This window comes from Canis aureus, chromosome 37 (assembly GCF_053574225.1).
Source record: "Canis aureus isolate CA01 chromosome 37, VMU_Caureus_v.1.0, whole genome shotgun sequence".
NCBI lineage: Eukaryota > Metazoa > Chordata > Mammalia > Carnivora > Canidae > Canis > Canis aureus.
Window position 1 is genome coordinate 4,495,547 of NC_135647.1, and position 23,600 is coordinate 4,519,146.

At 37.7% G+C, this 23,600-nt stretch overlaps 1 protein-coding gene across 1 annotated transcript in view; it reads left to right on the forward strand.

Moving 5' to 3' along the window:
• Positions 1-23,600, forward strand: part of LOC144306414 (uncharacterized) — a 192,653-nt gene that overhangs the window by 60,741 nt on the left and 108,312 nt on the right. The window contains exon 4 of the mRNA XM_077885840.1: positions 19,807-19,890. Coding sequence (XP_077741966.1) covers positions 19,807-19,890 — 84 coding nt within the window. The remainder of the gene's footprint in view (positions 1-19,806; positions 19,891-23,600) is intronic.

The window sequence follows — 23,600 nt, forward strand, 5'->3', positions numbered from 1 at the left end:
TTTCCATCTGTCATTTCCCTCTTTTGCTCCCAATTAACTAAATTCATAGCTTTATCTCTTATTCATATTCATGCCCTAGTGCTTGACTTGTTTCTCCAGGTGGAAACATCCTTCCCACATTTAAACTCATTGCATTTTACCTGATTCACCTCAAGGATGTGGCTTTAGTTGCTCATGTACAGGCCTGCTCTGGCTTTAGATGAAATAATCTCCCCTCTCCCCATTTCCTATTTATTACAGTGTCTTGAAACTAGTAAGTGTTAATACATGTTTGCTAGTAAGTTATAAACTGACACCCTTAAGGTAGTGTGTTTTGGGTCTGAAAGGGTTAAATCAGCTTCCAAAATTACCTCAGATAGTTCTAGAAATTGTTCTTTGTATGGGAAGAAAGAGAACCATAAAAATCTGGGAGGAACTGTTCTTTCACCTGCTTTCAGACACCTAAAAACACTGACAAGGCTGCTGCCTGACATATTGATTCCTTCTCAACCCCTTGACATGAATACATAGTGACCAGTCAGTGACATATCCTTAAACATCGTGATAAGGAGCAACCTGCCAGAGCCAACAGCAGTGCCTGCTGCAAATTTCAATGTTCTGTCTGCCTTGAACCTTTTGTGTTTTGGTTAGAGGTTTTCAAAGTATTGTCCCTGGATTAGTAGGACCAAGATTACCTGGGAACTAGTTAGAAATGCAGATTCTCTACTTCACCCCACAGCTATTGATCAGAAGTTGTGGCATGAAGCTCAGAAATCTGTGTTTCAATAAATCCTCTGAGGAATTCTGGTATGTGCTGAACTCTGAAAACTTCTGATTCACACCTCTCTCTCTTCTCTTACCCTCACTCTTTTTATAACTTGCATGAACCCTTAACACCATCACAAACTTGGGAAAAGCATTGAGTCACCCATCTCTAATCATGAATGGTTATGCATTAGAAAAAAAAAATCCAAACCAGAAAAGAAAACAGTATTGCAACTATACGAAGAATAAGGAAAGCCAAAGTTCATGGAGCAAAATTAGACACATGTAAGCAACCTATCTCATCATCCACCAGATTTTTAAGTTACTAGAAAGTCTCTTCAAAATCTTCCTTCTTCATTTTCCTTGATCCTGGCTTTCTTTATGTAGTGCCACTCAAGATAAACTACTTCTCACTCAGCACTTTTCCTGCATATTCCCTAGCTATGAAGCTGAATTCTGTTCTCCATTGCTAATTTGTAGACTATCAGCAGCATTTTAACTTGGGCGGGCTTCTGTTGACTTCCTTAGGGGTCTACTTTGCAATTAATATCATTGTTGCTACAAGGAAATGTAGTCTCTTTCAGAAGTCCAAATCACAAAGCACTGAAATGTGGCAAATTGGTGCATTGGGAACTTCCTGTGCTGGGTTGGGGGGTGGGATGGGAGTGGGGGGGGGTGGGAGCTATTGTGCCTATCAAGTTCTCAGTTCCTGCATCAGATGTGAAAAATTGGCATCAAAGTATATCTTTCACTGAGAATCTTGACTAGACACAGGTAGAGCTGAGTGGGCAATAATCCATGTCAGCATTTTTAATTTTTATTTTATTTTTGTAGGTGCAGAGAGATGTTAACTGCCTCTTGAGTGGAGTTAACTCAAGAAATTTCACTTTTGAAGTTTTTCCCTTTAAATTTAATCTTTGTATCTTAGTAAATCATAAGGGCCTCTGAAAGGGGCAACATTTTCAGGTCTTTTTTTTAAAGTAGGGTCCATGCCCAGCATGGATCCCAATTCAGGTGTTGAACTCACAACCCTGAGATAGATACCTGAGCCAAAATCAGGAGTCAGACCCTCAACTGACTGAGCCACCATTTTTAGTTACTTTTAAGCCTGAGTTTTTTAAAAGACGGAGAAAATGTGAAGAAAGTGGACATCTGAGGTAGGGGATACATTGTCTCAGGGCCTTTGCTCCTACCTGTTGTTCTCTTTACCAGAAATACCCTTTCCTTAAATCTTGGCTTTCCTTATTCTTCATATAGTTGCAATGCTGTTTTGTTTTCTGGTTTGGATTTTGTTTTTCTAATTCATAACTACCTCTTTACCAGGAATATTCTTTCCTTAAATCTTAGTTGGGTCCTATTTAATCATTTTAGATCCCGCTTAAAAGTTGCCACTTTAGAAAGTTCTTGCCTAAGTCCTTTCTCTCAGCTCTCACATCTTGTTTCATCTTCTTCAAAACATTTATCTGGGGGCACCTGGGTGGCTCAGTGGTTGAGCGTCTGCCTTCAGCTCAGGTTGTGATCCCAGGGTCCCAGCTCAGGTTGTGATCCCAGGGTCGAGGGATCAAGTCCCACATGGGGCTCCCCTCAGGGAACCTGCTTCTCCTACTGCCTGTGTCTTTGCCTCTCTCTGTGTCTCTCATGAATAAATAAAATCTTAAAAAAAAATGTCTCTACAAAGAATATTACAGTTGCCCATGGGTTAAGAGGTGAATTCAGTCAAACACTAACAGAAAATCTTCCAGGAAAAAAAGAGAATTTTCAACTCATTTAATGAAACTAACAAAAATTTAATACTAAAACCTTATGGGGACATTATAAGAAAGGAAAATCACTGGCAAATCTTGACAGGTATTGGGGAAGTATCCTGAAAAACAGAGAGAACAACAATTTGATATAAAATATAAAAATGATAATATACAAAGTAATATAAAAATTGAAAAAAAATTGATATTATATTAGGCTAAACTTGTTTAATTCCAGGAGTGTGAGATTCATTTAATATTATTAACTCAATCAGTCAATCAGTGTAACTCACCACATTAATATAGAAAAACATGAAGTCAATTAAACAGTTGCAGAAAAGTATATGATAAAATCCAGTACCTATTCATAATAAATCTCTTAGCAATATATGAATAAAGGGAAATCTCTTAATCTAATGTATGCCTAAAAAAGCTGACAGCAAAAACATAATACAATTTTTTTGGATATTAAGCATAAGAAAGATACCAGCTATCACCACCTCTATTCAATATTTTACTGGAGAGCATAGCCGGGTTTATGGGGGTAGGGGGGTGGAATAAATCAAGAAAAAGAAACAAAAGGTGTAAGGATTAGAAAGTAAGAAATAAATGATCATTAATCATGAATGATGTGATTGTGAGTAGAAAATACTAAGCACTGTACAATAAATAACTTGAATTAATTAATTTGGCAAGTTTTTTGATAGAACAGTAAAAATCAATTATATTCCTATATTGTACTATTGTATAGGAAAGTTTTTAAAAATTGCATAGCCCAATGTGGATCGGCAATGACAGGGTTTCGGGACTTCTCCACAAATTACTCTGGACTACAAGTGTCTTCCATTATATCGTTTTACCTACCTTATAGGGACTGTCTTTTTCTGCATGTAGCTGACATGTGGGGAGAGAGCATGAGGTCATGGCTGGGAGGTCTTTATGGGCCAGGCTTGGAATTGACAATATTCCATTGACTACAACACAGTGATTGGCTGTTTGGCTAAGAGGGAAAAAAAATGAATTTTGATCTACATGTAGCAGTTTTTACTATAACTTATGCTTATAATTTCTTTATTAGATAGATTATCTGTGGGTATCAGGGAGAAAAAAACATATTGATCCTGAATGCTTTGAAGAAAGAGAAACTTTTTCCTGGCTCCCTGCCTCTACATCACTTCTCCCATAAGACTCTAATTCCAGTTCTAACAATAACCAAGTTTTTGGGAGGAGGTGAATGAATTTGTGGGCTACATTCTTTATTTCAGAAAGAAAGGAAAGCTACTTCTATGTGATAGTTACTATGTATAGATTTGGTTCATTGGATAGTAATTCCACAGTGGCAGAAACATGGATGAATGTGTTGCTTTGTTTTTTTTTTTAATGTCTTGAGACTGCATTTGCAGAGTGAAACCATATGTTACCTATTCCTGCCTCTAATACTGAATGAATTAGCTTGTGATAGCGTTTCCTGAGCTAATGAGGCAAACATTTTCTTGGATTCAGCTGGAGAAGAAATCTTTATTACTGTTGCTTCAAGCATAAGGAGAGCAGTGAGAATAACATTATCAACATTTGGTGACGTAGCCATCATACTTAGGGAGATAAGTTTTTCAGGAATAACCGTATTGAACAGTAAGAATGGAGAATTGTCATTTTGTGGTAGTCACTACAAAAATTATTGAGCAATTTAAACAGTCTTAGAATGGGAGAGAGAGAAGAAAATGGTAAGATGGAGCTCAATAAAAGAGAATCTATATAAAGCTTTGGAAATAGATTGTTTAATAAGCTATTAGATTTCAGTCTTATTTTTTAATCTCTGGGTGTAGCTTATTTTTCTCATTTTTGAAATAAAGGTGTTGGAATGAAAAAAATCTATGTGATCTTTCCTAGTTTTAGAACTACATGATTCTTGGTCAGTGTTCCAGTTAATAAATGATGGGAAAAACAAAAATGATATGGATTGTTAATGTTACTTATGAATAAGCTGGTTCATTAAAGCTGGTAGACTGGGGGATGGCCATTTATTACATCTACAAACCCTCTATTTGAAAATGAATCAGAATGTGGCAGTTTTACACTGCTGGCACACAGCTTGGAGGTCAGGGCCACAAAGCAGCTGGACGATATATCCTAGAGAAGGGAAATACCCAGTGAGGAGGGAACTACAGATAAGGAGCCCTAAAATATGTGTATAATTTCCCCTAAGTATTCAGCCAGCTTCTCAGCTGCACTTGTATGGGGTGAATCTCAAAGAAAAAACAGAGAAATAACAGCTGGGAGTCGAAAGAGCTGAGTAGAGATTTCAGCAACAATTAGGTACTGGGAAAAAAAGAGATTCAAGTTTGTGTCCCCCAAGATAAACATCTTGGTAAACCTTCTGACCTTAATATTGGGACCCTGGAGGCTCTAGAAGTAATGACCACATTTCAAAAGTCAAGCATGTTTTAGGAGTTTTGTACCAATAAGAAGCGAAGCTAAAGTAACTGCGCTCTCATACAACCTAAAACAAAGGCTTGGCAGGATCAGGGGATATGCTGGTATGCTACCTGCCTGTACAACAAAATGAGACAGCAGCAACCAGAACGGAACAACAACAGAATGAATAAACAAAAATCGCAACACACAAACTCAAAATCTTAACCTTTTTTGGAGAAATATATAATCCAGGTCCTGAACAGGATTTTATCCACAATATCAAGGAGGTGATACACATTTATGAGGCATACTAAAGGGAAAAGCAAGAGTTAAAACACAGATAGCAAAAAAAGGTACATGGGTGATAAAGTTATTCGAGGTATCAGATATAGTTAAAATAGCTGAGTAATATGTTTAAGAATATGAAGAAAAAGATGGACAAAATAGTAAAAAATATAGAGATTTTAGTTTTTTTTTTTAAAAAGATTCATTTAGAGAGAGAGCATGTGCACATGAGCAGGGGGAGGGGCAGAGGGAGGAGAGAGAGAATCCCATGCAGACTCCTCGCTGAGTGCAGAGCTTGATGTGGGACTCAGTCTCAGGATCCTGAGATCATGATTTGAGCTTAAACCAAGAATCAGATGATTAACTGACTGAGCCATTCATGTACTCCCAAAATATGGAGATTTTCAACAGAGAATTGGAACCCATAAAAAGAAATAAATGAATATTCTAGAACTGGAAGATAAAAATACAGTGTTTGTTTAAGAATTTCTCTGATGGGTATAACAATAGACTGGAAACAGCAGAAGATAAGATATAGTGAACTGGAGGATATGTTTGGTCTAAATCCTATTAGATGTTTCTTTGTGGAAATTCATGAGCTAGTTATAAAATATCTATGTAGCTAAGACAATTTTGGAGGATACCTCTATCAGATAGCAGAACTTCTTACAAGGCTACAGTAGTTATTATTTGATATTGGTACAAAGAAAGATCTGCATGCAGTAGACACTTGACTTATTATAAAAGTGGCACTTCAGAGAATGGTTTCTCCATTGGATAGTGCTGGGCCAATTTGAAATTCACATGGAAAAAAATGAAACTTGATCCTCACTGATATAATAGAAAAATTTAATACCATGTGGAAGGCATATCTTAATATGAGATATAAAAAATAAGAAAGTACTTAGAAAAAATAAGAGATTATTTTTGTCACTTCGATATGCAAAGATTCCTTAAATAGGACACAAAATCACTGAAGAGAAAGATATATTAAAATTAAGAACTTCTGTTCACCAAATGACATCATTAAGGGAGTGAAAAGGCAAGTCACAGACTGGGAGAAGATAGTTATAATACAAAAAAATGCAAAGGGCTTATATTGGAATACATAAAGAACTCCTACAAATTTATAAGAAAAGGTAATTCAAGGGAAAAAATATTTGGAGACTTGAACTGACACTTTACTGAAAGGATATCCACAGGGTGAGCAAACATTTGTTCTCAACCACATTTTTTCATCAGGCAAATGTGAATTAAAACCATAGTGCAATACCATTATGTGTCTACCAGAATGGTTGAAATGAAAAACTATCACTTCTAAATATTAACAAGAACATGAGTAACTGGAAGGCTCATCACTGCAAGTGGGAAAATAAATAGATAAAATCACCTTGGGTGAGTCTTTGGTATTGTACATGTTGAATAAAATATGCCCTATGATCCATAAATTTCACTCCTGGGCTTGCTTAGGATAATGGCAATCTAGTAACATAGAAGTACTAAGATACATGATAGGAACGAAGGCTACAAGAATGTGGATAATTCCAGTCATCATAAGCAACATTAGAAATCCATTCTACTTTCAGATCTTGAGTTGATGTGTACCTAACCTTGAGAATAAGTCTCATCGTTCAATTTGGTCAACCAAAGAAGCTGCCCAATTAGGTATGAGTTATTTTCTGAACTCCCATTTTGCTTGATGACTACATAGCTGAAGGCAATTTTATTGTCTAAGAATATTCTAGATCATAAATTTATGTTATTTTTTTGCCTTTAAAATTTGAAATATTTTATTTGTTGTTTGGAGCAAAGTCAGAGATTAATTACAGATTATGTATTTTAGTGTAGGGTAGAAATCCTTATGGGAACTGATGAAATTGGGTGTCTTAGATCCATCATGGTAAATAAATTTTTTTTTATTTTTATATTTTTTAAAGATTTTATTTATTTGAGAGAGAATGAGACAAAAAAAATCATGAGGTGGGGGGCAGGTTGCAGAAGGAGAAGAAGCATTTATGGGGCTCCATCCCAAACACAACAGGACTATCACAACCTGAGCCAAAGGCAGATGCTCAACTGACTGAACCACCCAGGCACCCCTATATCAGACTTTTAACAATTCATTATGAATACTTGGGAAGGTCAGACAACCGTGGTAAAGTCTGAGACACATTCTGATATGGGTTAGCTTGGGAAGGCCCTGTGATCATACAAGAATAATCGTAATGGTGCACATTTAACAGACACAGAGGTTGTTAGGAATTGCTATTAAAATTTAATTGGCTTCACTCTGGGTGTAATTAAACAAATAATGTAATGGTTTCTGTATATATAGATTTATGAGAAAATAATTGGATGATAGTTTATATTATTAGTCCTATGTTCCTTTATATCCCTGACAGGCTATGAATTTCTTTGAGGCTCTGTGACAAAAAAACAAGCAGCTAACTGTTGAGAGGTAGACCCAATTAAGGCATGTTGATGTATTGAAGTTCATTCTAATAGTGGGATCTAAGGCCAAATGGCAAACTCAACAGTTGGAAAGATTGTCAGCCATTACAATTGTCTGATAATAGCAAATAAAGTAATTTAAAAGTTTGCAAAAAGGAAGTATATATAGAGAAGGACAAAAAAGGATTTAGCCATTTTAATAGTTTAGTATTAAAATTAAACCCATGCACATTACACAGGAAAACATGATTTCATGGGTATATACCCTGGAATTCAAGAGCAGTATTTGCGTTTACAGAAACTCAATATGGTTTTCTCCTAAGTAATGCTAAGTTTGTTTTTTATTGATGTCTTTTCTAGTACATTCAGTCTCCTGGATATATATTATGTAGATGCATGTCTACTGGTGTCTTTTTTGGAAATGTAACTTGTTCTTGCCAAGCATATATCACTGTATGTGACATTTATTTTAACAATATGTGATATAATCATAATGTGACAATGTAGAGTGTCAGTTCAGAAGTATAGTATAATATAAGACTCATAAGTTTTCTTGCAACAAATTTATGAGAACTCAGAAGAGTTTATAGGAGTTTGTTTTATGTAGATTGTGGATCATTAGGACTATGGGTAAAATTTAGGCCAAGTAGATTAAACTTTTCTGAAGAATTGGATTGTGTTGATTTAGAATATTGTAAGTCTGTTCTTTGAGAGTTTTGAAAACTTTATTCTATTTTAGGATTCTGTTCATAACTGCTTAAGTATTTCACTTTATAAGGTGTATTTCTCTTTTACTAGTGATGAGGGAACGGAAAGTTAGCTGAGAACAAAGCAGAAGCTGAACACCCCCCACCACCACCACCACCACCAGGAGATAGATGTGTGTGACATTCCTCAGGCACTTCTGGCTGCCCTAAAGCTAAGGAAAGGAAAAACAAATAGTGAACTTATAGAGATCACAATCCTGCAAGACAAAAGTCTCCCTCAGTTTACAAATGTCTTAGCAATTTACAAGAACAAAGCATTTTTATCAATAAACTAGCTTCCACAAGGAAATGTATATACAATTAAATGTCCTTATTACCTGCAGCCCATGACAGATACTTGAAGTGGGCAGACTGTCACATTCCTCCAGGAAGCTCCCAACTGTTTTCACTTGAATGCTGGACAATGGCAAGACCTCCAGTATCTTGCAGGTCCTCTTTAGTATATGAAAGTTGTCTTGAAAACCTTTTCCTCCCTTCCTCCCCCAGCTCCCAAGTATATAATCAAGCCCAGGGCAGGAGCTCTTCCTGCCCAAGGTCCTGTCCCCATGCTTTAATAAAACTACCATTTTGCACCAAAGTTGTCTCAAGAATTCTTTCTTGGTCATTGGTTCTGGACCTCACCTCACCAAACCTCACCTATATTCCAAAACACTAGTGAGTGTTGAAGATTTTCCCAGATGACAAAAACATAATTCATAATCATTTGGTAACAGAATGTTAGCCAATCTCACCAGACTATTTTCAGCATTATTAAGACATATTGTAAAGGCTTGTGATTTGGGCCAGTGAATGAAATCCATTTGTAAATGGTCAGATAATTCTAAAGATAGGGGTTCTGATCCTTTTCATATCTCTATAGTTTTTCTTGGGTTATGATACTAATGGACAAGGGAAGATTTGGTCACCAGTTCAGACAGTGGAGGCTGAGAAAATTAAGGCCATTCCACCTTAAGTTCAGGGTTAGCACAAGTACAGCCATCCCAGGCCCCTGTGAATAAGAGCTGAAATTTACATTACTTTAGTTACAGGAAAAAACAGCTTATAGCTTAACACCCTAGAAAGCCCCATATCAGAATGAGAACAGAGCTCAAGCCAGTGGCAGGAAGCCCCATATCAGAATGAGAACAGAGCTTAATGCCCTTGAAAGCCCCATATCAGAATGTAAATAGAACTTGGGAAATTCCTCCACCCCTTCTGGAGGTTCCCTAGACCAGCCCATAAAACTAAGCTGGAACCCACCTCGGGGTCCAAGTCCCTGCTCCGCTGTGTCGGGTATACTTGGACCCAAGCTCGAGCTTGTAAATAAACCCTCGTGTGTTTGCATCGGTGTCGGCTCCTTGGTGGTTTCTCGGATACATAATCTTGGGCACAACAAGACTTTGTTAAAATTTTGCTACCACTATTTTTGGTTGGCAAAATAGGAAGTATCTGAACTCCTTTCTTCCCATGGACATACTGAATGTACAACTAACAACTAACATGAAGCAGCACCCTCTGAAAGAAATCTAGAAATTAGCAGAGAAACTCTTACACATCAGGTTGATGTGGTTTGGAGTGTTGGAGTTCAGAGCCAATGGCCAAGAAAGAATTCTTGAGATGTCTTTGGTGCAAAAAGGTAGTTTTATTAAAGCAGGGCAGAAAGAGCTGCACTGGAGTCGTGAGGAGTGACTGTTTATATAATATTTTCTATCCTATGGAAGGGAGGGTGATGTGAGGGCTCTAGGAAATTGAGTCTATAGGTTTTTGGAGATTGCTTTTTATTTGCAAATCAAGACAATTGCAAGCTGATGGAGATTCATATCTTGCATGACTGTGATTTATCTCAGTAAACCATTTGTTTTTCCCTTTCCTTTGTTCTAGGGCAGCCAGGAATGCTTAAGGAATATTTCACACATCCTATATGGTGAGGTGGGGGGTTGCAGGGTGTTAGCTTGTGCTTTGCCCTCAGCTAGTCTTCTCCCTCATCAAGGGGAATGAGGAAAATACATTGAAAGGGTAGAAAAAGGCTGCAGCACATGCTTGCCATAAACCTCATTCCTGGTATAGAGCCTTATAAATGGAAGGATAACTCTCAACTCCCAGCTTTTCCCTGAAAGGTGAAGAGTTTGGACCCAATATTTAGTGCTCTAACTTTTAAAATTTCCACCTGAGGGATGTATCCCCCAAACACTTAGTTCTCAATCCCAACAGGGCTTCTGTCCACATGACTGACAAAGCTTAGCAAACAAAGAAACAGATCTTAGTGGGCACTAGGAGGTTCACCAGGGCTATTCCCTCAGGGCTTAGTGGGAGCAGACAAAAAATACCTACTAGTCTTTTGCTGAAAGGGATCTATTTGTACATATTAAAAGTTGCTGCTTAAGGATATACTTGAAATTTAGTGTGCATCCAGGAAAAAACAAATATCATCCTCCTGGGGACCTGGGAAGCCATTAGATGCATCCTCTGACTGTTCTCTCTAGCCTGCTTTAAATTACCAGTATCTTGTACATAGGTCTAGCATCTCAGCCTTTGAGGCTGCCACCCAGGGGCTGGGCCGCTACATCTCTTGGCTCTGATAAACAGTGAAGCTCGCATTCACAAGTCCCATAGGACTGTAGCAAACCAAGGAGCAATTCTTTTTTTTTTTTTTTTAAGCATAGAAACCACTTTTATTAGTTTCTGGTGGCTGCTGTAACAAATTGCTACAATCCTCGTGGCTTAGAACAAAAGAAATTCATTCTTTCACTGTTCTGAAGGCCAACAGTGTGAAATCAAGGTGGCTCCAGGGCCACTTTCCCTCAGAAGCTTTAGGGATGGATCTGCCCCTGCTTCTTGCAGACCTTATGGCTCCAGGATCTTCCCTGTATGTTCACACTGCCTCCTCTGTGTGGCTTCTTTTAAAAAATTATTTGTTTTTATTGAAGTTCGATTTGTCAACATACAGTATAACACCCAGAGCTCATCCCATCAAGTGCCCAACTCAGTGTCCATCACCCAGTTACTTCAACCCCCTGTCCACATCCCCTTCTTCAACCTTTTGTTCATTTCCCAGAGTTAGGAATCTCTCACAGTTTGTCTCCCTCTCTAATTTACCCACTCAGTTCCCCTCCTTTCCCTTATAATCCCTTTCACTATTTCTTATATTCCCCATATAATGAAACCATATGATGACTGTCCTTCTCCAATTGACTAACTTCACTCAACATAATACCCTCCAGTTCCATCCATGTTGAAGCAAATGGTGGGTATTCATCCTTTCTGATGGCAGAGTAATATTCCATTCTATATATAGACCACATCTTCTTTATCCATTCATCTGTCGATGGACACCGAGGCTCCTTCCACAGTTTGGCTATTGTGGACATTGCTGCTAGAAACATTGAGGTGCAAGTGTCCCAGTGTTTCACTACATCTGTATCTTTTGGGTAAATCCCAGTAGTGCAATTGCTGGGTCATAAGGTAGCTCTATTTTTAACTCTATGAGGAACCTCCACACAGTTTTCCAGAGTGGCTGCACCAGTTCACATTCCCACCAACAGTGCAAGAGGGTTCCCCTTTCTCCACATCCTCTCCAACACTTGTGGTTTCCTGTCTTGTTAATTTTCTCCATTCTCATGGTGTGAGGTGGGATCTCATTGTGGTTTTGATTTGTATTTCCCTGATGGCAAGTGATGTGGAGCATTTTCTCATGTGCTTGTTGGCCATGTCTATGTCTTCCTCTGTGAGATTTCTGTTCATGTATTGCCCATTTCATGATTGGATTGTTTGTTTCTTTGCTGTTGAGTTTAATAAGTTCTTTGTAGATCTTGGATACTAGCCCTTTATCGAATATGTCATTTGCAAATATCTTCTCCCATTCTGTAGGTTGTCTTTAGTTTTGTTGACTGTTTCTTTTGCTGTGCAAAGCTTTTTATCCTGATTAAGTCCCAATAGTTCATTTTGCTTTTGTTTCCTTTGCCTTCATAGATGTATCTTGGAAGAAGTTACTGTGGCCAAGTTCAAAAAGCTTGCTGCCTCTGTTCTCCTCTAGGATTTTGATGGATTCTTGTCTCATATTTAGATCTTTCAACCACTAAGTTTATCTTTGTGTATGGTGTAAGAGAATGGTCTAGTTTCATTCTTCTGCACGTGGCTATCCAATTTTCCTATCACCATTTATTGAAGAGACTGTCCTTTTCCAGTGGATATTCCTTCCTGCTATGTCGAATATTAGTTGACCATAGAGTTGAGGGCCCATTTCTGGGTTCTCTATTCTGTCCCATTGATCTATGTGTCTGTTTCTGCGCCAGTACCACACTGTCTTAATGATCACAGCTTTGTAGTACAGCTTGAAATCTGGCACTGTGATGCCTCTGGCTCTGGTTTTCTTTTTCAGTGTTCCCCTGGCTATTCCGGGTCTTTTCTGATTCCACACAAATCTTAAGATTATTTGTTCCGACTCTCTGAAGAAAGTCCATAGTATTTTGATAGGGACTGCACTGAATGTGTAAATTGCCCTGGGTAGCATAGACGTTTTCACAATATTTATTCTTCTAATCCATCAGCATGGAATGTTTTTCCATCTCTTTGTGTCTTCCTCAATTATTTTCAGAAGTTTTCTGTAGTTTTTAGCCTATAGATCCTTTACCTCTTTGGTTAGGTTTATTCCTAGGTACCTTATGGTTTTGGGTGCAATTGTAAATGGGATTGATTCCTTAATTTCTCTTTCTTCAGTCTCTTTGTTAGTGTATAGAAATGCCACTGATTTCTGGGCATTGATTTTATATCCTGCCACATTGCCAAATTGCTGTATGAGTTCCAGCAATCTTGGGTGGAATCTTTTGGGTTTTCTATATACAATATCATGTCATCTGTAAAGAGGGAAAGTTTGGCTTTTTTTTTTTTTTTTTTTTGCCAATTTGGATGCCTTTTATTTCTTTTTGTTGTCTGATTGCTGAGGCTAGGACTTCTAGTACTATGTTGAATACAGTGGTGAGAGTGGACATCCCTTTCGTGTTCCTTATCTTTGGGGAAAGGCTCCCAGTTTTTCCCCATTGAGAATGATATTTCGCTGTGGGCTTTTCATAAATGGCTTTTAAGATGCTGAGGAATGTTCCCTCTACACTCTGAAGAGTTTTGATCAGGAATGGATGCTATATTTTGTCAAATGCTTTCTCTACATCTATTGAGAATATCATATCGTTCTTTTTTTCTCTCTTGTTGATGTGATCTATCACGTTGATTATTTTATAAGTGTTGAACCACCCTTGCATCCTGGGGATAAATTCCACTTGGTCATGGGGAATAATCCTCTAAATGTACTGTTGGATCCTATTGGCTAGGTCTTGTTGAGAATTTTTGCATCTGTGTTCATCAGGGATATTGATCTATAATTCTCCTTTTTGGTGGGGTCTTTGTCTGGTTTTGGAATCAAGGTAATGCTGGCCTCATAAAACAAGTTTGGAGATATTCCCTTCCTTTCTATGTTTTGGAACAGGTTTAGTAGAATAGGTATTATTTCTTTAAACGTTTGATGGAACTCCCCTGGGAAGCCATCTGGCCCTGGACTTTTGTGTCTTAGGAGGTTTTTGATGACGGCTTCAATTTCCTTGCTGGTTATTGGCCTGTTCAGGTTTTCTGCCTCTTCCTGTTCCAGTTTTGGTAGTTTGTGGTTTTCCAGAAATATGTTCATTTCTTCTAGATTGCCTAATTTGTTGGCTTATAGCTGCTCATAATAAGTTTTTAAAATAATTTGTATTTCCTTGGTATTGGTTGTGATCTCTCCTCTTTCATTTGTGATTGTATTAATTTGAGTCTTTTTTCTTTTTAATAAGGCTGGCTAGGGGTTTATCTTATTAATTCTTTCAAAAAACCAACTCCTGGTTTTGTTGATCTGTTCTACAGTTCTTTGAGTCTCTATTTCATTGAGTTCTTCTTGAATCTTTATCATCTCTCTTCTTTTGCTTGTTTTAGGTTTAACTTGCTGTTCTTTCTCCAGTTCCTTTAGTTGCAAGTTTATCTTGTGTATTTGAGTTTTTTCCAATTTTTTGAGGGAGGCTTGTTTTGTGATGTAGTTCCCTCTTAGGACAGCTTTTGCTGTATCCCAAAGATTTTGAATGGTTGTATCTTCATTTTCATTAGTTTCCATGGATGTTTTTAATTCTTCTGTAATTTCCTGGTTGACCCTTTCATCTTTTAATAGGATGCTCTTTAACCTCCATGTGTTTGAGGTTCTTCCAAATTTCTTCTTGTGATTGAGTTCTAGTTTCAAAGCATCATGTTCTGAAAATATGCACGGGACAATCCCAGTGTTTTGGTATCAGTTGAGACCTGACTTGTGCCCCAGGATGTGGTCTATTCTGGAGATAGTTCCATGTGCACTTGAGAAGAATGTGTATTCAGTTGCATTCAGATGGAAAGTTCTGTATATGTCTGTGAAATCTACTTGGTCTGGTGTATCATGTAAGGCCCTTGTTTCTTTGGTGATGTTTATCTTAGAAGATCTGTCATTTGCTGAAAGTGCTGGGTTGATGTCTCCTACTCTTAGTGTACTATTATCTAAGTATCTCTTTACTTTGGTTATTAATTGATTGATACACTTGGCAGCTCCCACATTAGGAGCATAAATATTCTTGATTCTTAGGTCTTGTTGGCAAGACCCTTTAAGTATGATATAGTATCCCTCTTCATCTTTTACTAGAGTTTTTGGTATGAACTTTAATTAATCTGAAATGAGGATTGCTACCCCAGCTTTCTTTTGAGGACCCTTGAATGGTAAATGGTTCTCCACTCTTTTATTTTTAGGCTGGAGGTGTCCTTAGTTCTAAAATGAGTCTTTTGTAAACAGCAAATAGATAGGTCTTGCTTTTTTATCCAGTCTGAAACCCTTTGTCTTTTGATGGGATCATTTAGCCCATTCACCTTCAGAGTAACTATTGAAAGATATGAATTTAGTGTCATCGTAATACCTATTCAGTCCTGTCCCTGTTTTTGTAGATTGTTTCTTTGGGCTTCCTCTTTCTTTTACAGGGTCCCCCTTAATATTTCTTGCAGAGCCAGTTTGGTGGTCTCATATTCTTTCAGTTTCTGCCTATTCTGGAAGCTCTTTATCTCTTCTTTTATTCTGAACAACAGCCTTGCTGGATAAAGTATTCTTGGCTGCATATTCTTCTCATTTACTACCCTGTATATATCATGTCAGCCCTCTCTGGCCTGCCAGGTCTCTGTGGAGAGGTTTGCTGTTAATCTGATATTTCTCCCCATATAAGTTAAAAATCTCTTGTCTCGAACTGCTTTAAGAATTTTCTCTTAAAAAAAAAAAAAAAAGAATTTTCTCTTTATCTTTGAAACATGCAAATTTCACTATTAAATGTCGAGGTGTTGAACAGTTTATATTGATTTTTGGGGGGTCCTCTCTATCTCTTGGATCTGAATTCCTGTTTCCTTCCCCAGATTTGGGAAGTTCTCAGCTATGATTTGTTCAAATATACTTTGTGCTCCCCCCACCGCCCCTGCCTCTTCTGGAATCCCAATTAAATGTATATTCTTTCTTCTCAATCCATCATTTATTTCCCTATGCCTTTCCTCATGGACTCTTAATCATTTTTCTCTTTTCTCCTCAGCTCCTTTTTTCCATCAACTTGTCTTCTATGTTAGTCATGCTCTCTCCTCCACCTCATTAACTCTAGCAGTTAGGACATCCAGTTTGGATTGCATCTCATTTAATCTATTTTTAATTTTGGCCTGATTAGATCTCAATTTTGCAATAATGAAGTCTCTAGAGTCCTGTATGCTTTTTTCCAGAGCCACCAGAAGCTTTAGAATTGTACTTCTGAATTGAATTTCTGACATGTATTGAAATCCAAATTCTGTAACTCTGTGACAGAGTATTGTTTCCAGTTTTTTCTTTTGTGGTGAATTCTTTCTAGTCATTTTGTCTAGTACAGAGTGGCTGTATGAGTGGGCTGAGTAAAAAATACCAACCACTACTCAAGTAAATACAGCCTACATGATTCCAAAGAGGTCACAGACCAGGAAAAAACAAAAAACCAAACCAAAACAAAACAAAACAAAACCAAAAAACAGAATAAAATAAAATAAAATAAAATAAAATGACCACTAAAGTGAAAAACAAATTTCAAAACAAAGCAGTTTAAATTAAAAGCCAAAAAATGAAAACAAGAAGAAAAAAGTAAAAGAACAAAAAAGTAAAGAAAAGAGGAGGAATGCCTGGGTGGCTCAAGCTCATCTACCTTTGGTTCAGGGTGTGATCCTGGGGTTCCAGGATCGAGTCCCACAGTGGACCCCGAGCATGGTGTTTACATCTTCCTCTGCCTGTGCTCTTCCTCTCTCTCTTTGTCTGTTATGAATAAATAAATAAAATCTTAAAAAAAAAAATAGAGAGAAAGAGAGAAAAGGCTAAGGGATGTTGGTGGTGTAGAAGTGGTAGTGGAGAGAGCATGTAGTCTGCCTGAGGGATTCTACAGGGTGATTCTCTTGATTTGGAGTGTATTTTGTTCTGTATGTTAGAAGATGCTCAGTCCCAAATTTATATAAACCAGAAATACATATAGAAGCCCTAACTTTGACCACCAAATATAAACAAGATAAAGGAGGGTGGCAGGATGGGAAGGAAGAGAGAATATAATCTCACAAAATGAACCAACACAGTGTTCCACTTGGTTCTGAGTGTATGTTGGTTGTGTTCTAGAAGGTACTAACTTCCACCATTGTAAAACAAAATGAGGCAGAAAAAATAAAAAATAAAAACCCATATCTTATATATTTACCAGAGTTAAATTGATTATGTTGAAGTGATCCAGAAGTGGAAAATATATCTAAGACATGTAATTGTAGAAATATGCAAGTAAAAAAGGAAAAAAACTTAAAAATGAAGAGCTGGTAAAATATTATAGTTAAGGTGGGAAAAGGGAAAAAATATTGGAAGTTTTTAGTCTTATATAAAAATGATTTGTAATGGAAAAACAACCAGGGACCCTCTAGTTCTATATACTATTTTCCCTCAGTCCTGGAGCTTTCCAGTGCTGCTTGGTCAATAAACTTGCTCTTCCAGCAGTTCTTTTGGAGGAGGGGTCTGCTATGCTGATTTTCAGGTATCTTTGCCTGGGCAGAGATGCCCTGTCCCCTGCCAGGTGCTGGGCTCAGTGTGAGTTTTTTTATCCTGTGAGGCCTTTGTTCCCTGTGGCCCCACCTCTCCTAGGTACAAGGTGAAATCAAGAGGAAAAACATAATGATGGTGGCCAGATTTCCAGGTCTGGAGTCGAGCTCCACCTAACCTGCAGCTCCCAGTCTGCACTGGACTAGATGGTCCTGGTCCAGCACGGGTGCACTGATCTGTGCAGCTTGGGGGCGCCCTGTGGCAGGAGAGTTCTAGCTGTTCTGTGCCCTCCCTGCTTCTGCCTGGCCCGGGGGAATGCAGGATCATGGGCTTTGTCTGCTTGGGCGCCCTAGGATCCTGGGCCCTGTGTTACTGGATCCACAATCCTGGGGACTGCCTCTTCCAAAGGGAATGGGACACAGCCACTTCCTTCCATTGCCAGCCTCTAGGGTGAAGACAGCTCCGGCCCACCTAACCCAGTGGCTTCTCCCAAATGCCCCGAGGGCTGCAGCGCTCAAACCCTTTCCTGAGATTGGCCCACGATTTGCAGTGAGCTTTCCCTGGGTACCCTTTCTCTTACAGTGATTCCAGGAATCTTGAGGCTTCACTGCCCCTCCCGTCATTTTGTCTGATTTCCCTACTTAGCACTTTTTTTGTCAGGGAATACTCTGGCGGGGATTTTTTAAGTTCCTGCCTCTCCAGGGCTGGGCTTTCTTGCCTCAGAAGCTTTGTTGCTCTGCTGCTATATTCCTGCTAGTCGTGGTTCCTTTCCCTTCCTTCCTTATTTATTTATTTCACCTTCCTACTTCGCTAGAATCGAAAATTTTTCTCTCTGTTGCATTCCAGGTGTTCTGTCTTTAAATCTCAGGTTGGATTCATAGGTGTTCAGGATGTTTTGGAAGTTATCTAGGTAAGTTTGTGGGGCCAGGTGAGTCGAGGACCTCTACTCTTCCGCCATATTTCCCCTCCCTCTGTCAGAAGTTTTTAAAGGGTGCAGGGGCACCACTCCATAGCTGCTAACCCAGCCCAACTGTAGAGGGAGCAGGCAAAACCACCTATCTTTCAGTTTCTCCCTGGAAGGGACCCAACTGCATACTTTCCCAGCTGTTGTCTGAGGGACTGGTTTGCAATAAGGTGGTGACTGTAGTCCTCTCCTTTGGGAAACTGCCTGGTCTTGGCACACTCCTAACTACTAGGAAGCACCAAGAACAAAGAGGGTAGTTTGAAAATCACAGAGGCTTAAGAAAACCATGAGCTCAGGCCAAGCTGATTGACAGGGTTCATCTACACAAGATCACTCTGTCAAGATGGGGATAGGTGGTTATTATTTTTAATGTGCAGAAACCAACACAGAGTGTTGAGGAAAATAAGAAACAGAAATAAGTTCCAAACAAGAACAAGATAAAGCTCCAGAAACTCACCTAAATGAAATGGAGCTAAATGGTTTACCTGATAGAGACTTCAAAATACTGATCATAAAGGTGCTCACCAAATGAGCATTTCAACAAAGACATGAAAAATTGCAAAAAGTTCCAAATAGAAAGCACAGAGCTGAAAATACAATAACTGAACTGAAAAATTCAGTAGAGGGGCTCTACTACAGATAGATCAATGAAGAAAGGATCAGCAAACTCAAGAACAGGGTAGTGAAATGCATCCAATCAGATGAACAAAAAGAAAAAGAATAAAGAAGAGTGAAGATTGCCTAGGGCCTTATAGGACATCAAGTGGACCAGTATTTACATTATAAGGCTCTCAGAAGGAGGAGAGAGAAAGGGGTTGAAAATGTATTTGAAGAATAAATGGCTGAATACTTTTTAATTTGAGGAAAGAAATAGCTATCCAGATCTAGGAAGTTTACAGAGTTCCAAAAAAGTTGAATCCAAAGACACCCACACCACAATACATCTTAATTACATCATAAAAGTTACAAACAAGAAGAAAATCTTAAAAGCAGGAAGAGAAAAGTAACTTATTACATACAAGGAATCCTCTCTGAGACTATCAGCAGATTATTTCAGTGGAACTGATATAGTTTTGGAATGTAGATGAGGTTTGTTCAGGTGAGGTCTGGAACCAATGACCAAGAAAGAATTCTTGAGACAACTTTGGTGCAAAATGGTAGTTTTATTAGAGCAGGAGGACAGGACCTGTGGGCAGAAGGAGCTGCTGCCCCAGGCTTGTGAGGGGTGGCTGTTTATATACCTGGGAGTTGGAGGAGCTAAGGAAAAGGGAAGTTTCAAAAGAACTTTCATATGCTAAAGCGGATTTACAGATATTGGAGGTCTTGCCATTGTCAAATTAAGGTTTGTTTTCCCTCTAGCCAGGCATTCACATGAAGACAGTTGGAGGCTTCCTGGAGGAATGAGACAGTCTGCCCACTTCAAGTATCTGTCATGGGCTACAGGTAATAAGGACATTTAATTGTATATACATTTCCTTGTGGAATCTAGTTTATTGATAAAAATGCTTTGTTCTTGTAAATTACTAAGAAATTTGTAAACTGAGGGAGACTTTTGTCTTGCAGGAATGTGATCTCTATAAGTTCATTATTTGTTTTTCCTTTCCTTAGCTTTAGGGCAGCCAGGAGTGCCTGAGGAATGTCACACATATCTCACCTGGTGGGGGGGGGGAGGAGTTTGCAGGGTATTAGGTCATGCTTTGTCCTCAGCTAGCCTTTTACTCCCTCATCAAGAGGAAAACCAGAAAATTCACAAGGATGTAGACATTAAACAATATGCTCCAATCAATGGGTCAAAGAAGAAATAAAATGAGAAAACAAAGTATCTTGAGATAATAAAAGTAGAAGCATGATATACCAAAACTTATGAGATATAGCAAAGACTTTGTAAGACAAAATCCAGATTTCAAATAAACAAACTAAATTTGCACCTAAAGGAATTTAGAGAAGAAGAACAGACCACGGCCAAAATTAATTGAAGGAAAAAATCATGAAGATCAGAGTAGAAATAAGTGAAATAGAAACTAAAAAGACAGTAAATAATTAAAAATTTTGTTTTAAAAAATATAAACAAATAGACAAGTCCTTGGCTAGACTAAGAAAAAAACAGTAGACAAAGTTATAAAAGAAAGAAGAGACATTGTAACTGATATTGTAGAAGTACAAAGGATCATTAGAGACTGCTGTGGACAATTATACACCAACAAATTGAACAATGTAGAAGAAATAGATAAATTCTTAGGAACATATAATATACCAAGCCTGAATTATAAAGAAGGAGAAAATCTGTAAGGAGATTGAGTACGTAATCAAAAACCTCCCAATAGTAGAAGAACCAGATGCATTTACTGGTGAATTCTACCAGTAACTTAAAGAAAAGTTAAAAACAATTCTCAAACTCTTTCAAAAAATAGAGGAGGAGGGAATACTTTAAAATATATTAAATGAGGCCAGGATTAATCTGATACCCCAAATCAGACAAAGAAACTGCAGAAAAAGAAAATAGTAGGCCAATATTCATGATGAACATAAATACAAAATGCTCAACAAAAAATTAGCAAAATATTCAACAATATATTGTATTCAACAATACATTAGTGATAGTATTCAAGAATACATTAAAATAATCGTACACCATAAAGAAATGGGATTAATTCCAGGATGTAAGGATGGTTCAACATATGCAAATCAATAAATGTGAAGCACCACATTAACAAAATTAGATATAAATTCATATGATAATCTCAACAAATGCAGAGAAAGCATTTGAAAAAATTCAACATCCATTTATGATAAAACTTCTCAAAGTAAGTATAGCAGGAATTTACCTCAACATGATACCTTATATGCCATGATAACAACATGGCATATAAGAGAAGCGCAGAGCTAACATCATACCCAATGGTGAAATGCTGAAAGTTTTTTTTCTAGTATCAGGAGTAAGACAAGGATGCCTGCTTTTGCCACTTTTATTCCACATAGTTGCACATGAAGTCCTATCCAGGACAATTAGATGAGTAAAAGAAATGAATCGCATCCAAATCAAAGTAAAACTGTGCCTATTTGCCAATGACATGATATTATATTTGGAAACCTTAAATGCTCCACCAGAAATGTTAGAACTAATAAACAAATCGAGTGAATTTACAGGCTACAAAATCAACATACAAATTTGGTTGCATTTTTGTATATTAATAATGAACTAGCAGAAAGAGAAATCATAACTGTGTGGTATTGGCATAAAAACAACATATAGATTAATAGAATAGGAGTCCAGAAATAAATCCATGCATGTACGATCAATTCATTTATAACAAAGGAGCCAAGCATATACAAAAAGAAAGGATAGTCTTTTCAATAAATGGTGTTAGGAAAACTGGACAGCCACATGCGGAAGAATGAAACTGGAACACTTTCTTACATCATACACAAAAAACAACTCAAAATGGATTAAAAGTTTGAACATACCATTAATCATGTAAGTCCTAGAAGAAATCATAGGGATAAACTTCTTGACATGAATCTTGGCAATGAGTTTTTGGATTCAACAACAAAAGCAAAGGCAAGAAAGCAAGAATTAGTAAGTGGAGTACACCAAGTGAAAAAGCTGCACAGTGAAGGAAACCATCAACAAAATGAAAAAAGCAAGCTATAGAATGGAAGAAAATATTTGCAAATCTGGTAAGTGGTTAATATCCAAAATATACAAGGAACTTACATAGCTAAATTGCAAAAAACAATATAATTAAAAAATGGGCAGAAGAACTGACTACATAGTTTTCCAGATAAGACCTACAATTGGCCAATAGGTACATGAAAAGGTGCTTAACATCACTGATCTTCAGGGAAATGCAATGAGCTCATACCTGCTAGAATGGCTACCTTCAAAAAGATGAAATAGCCAGGATGACTGGGTGAGTCAGTTGGTTAAGCATCTGCTGTCAGCTCAGGTCCTGATCTTAGGGTCCTGGGATTGAGCCCTATGTCAGGCTTCCCACACAGTGGGTAGTCTGCCTCTCTCTGCCCCTGCCGCCCACCCCTCTTCTCTCTCTCTCAAATAAAACCTTAAAAAAAGAAGATGAAATAACAAGTTTGGCAAAGCTGTGGAGAAAGGGAATCCTTCTGCCCCACTGATGAAAACGTAAATTGATGCAGTCATTGTGGAAAAAAGAGTGGAGGTTCCTCGAAAAATTAAAAATAGAGCTACCTCATGGTCCAGCGATCCCACTTCTGGGTATATTTCCATGAAGAGAATGAAAACAACATCTTAAAGAGATATATGCACTCCCATGATCATTGCAGCATTATTCACAATAACCAAAATATTGGAACAACTAAGTATCCATCAACAGATGATGAATAGTTAGAGAAATTGTACCCCCCCTCCGCACCCACCTCACAGAATAATATTTTTCAGCCATAAGTTCATCCTGCTGTTTGCAATAACATGGATGGAAATTGAGGACATTATGCTAGGTGAAGTAAGTCTGATGCTATATCACTAATATGTGGAATCTTAAAAAGTCAAATTCATAGAAAATGACTAGACTGGTAGTTACCAGGGGCTGAGGGATAGAGGGAAGGAAGAGATGTTTGTCAAAATTGTAAACTTTTCTAGTTACAAGGTAAATAAGTTCTGAGGATCAAAGTAGAGCATAGTGATTATAATTAATAATATTGTAATAAGCACTTCAAAGTTGCTGGGAGAAGGAATCTTAGATTTTCTCAACAGAAGAAAGAAATAGTAATTAGGTGACATAATGCAGGTATTGCTAAATCAACACTTGTACATCTTAAACTTACATAATATTGTAAGTCAGTTATATCTCAATAAACATAGGAAGAAGGTGGGACAGGTTTCTGTTTGCTAATATTTTATTTTGGGTATTTCACCAGTATTCATATGTGATGTTTGTAATTTCTCTTTTGTTCCATCTTTTTTAGGTTCAGATATCAGTATTGTAATTGTTTTGTAAGTAGAATTTAGAAGCTTCTTTATAGTTTGTATTCCATGAAAAAAATATGTAGCATTGGGTCTTAGAAAATTCGACAGAGTTCCCTACGAAGCAGTCTATATTTGATGCTTTGTTGTGGGATATTTTCTTGATTTTCTCTGCTTCTACTCCCTGAATTGGAATTAAGTATAAATCATTCCA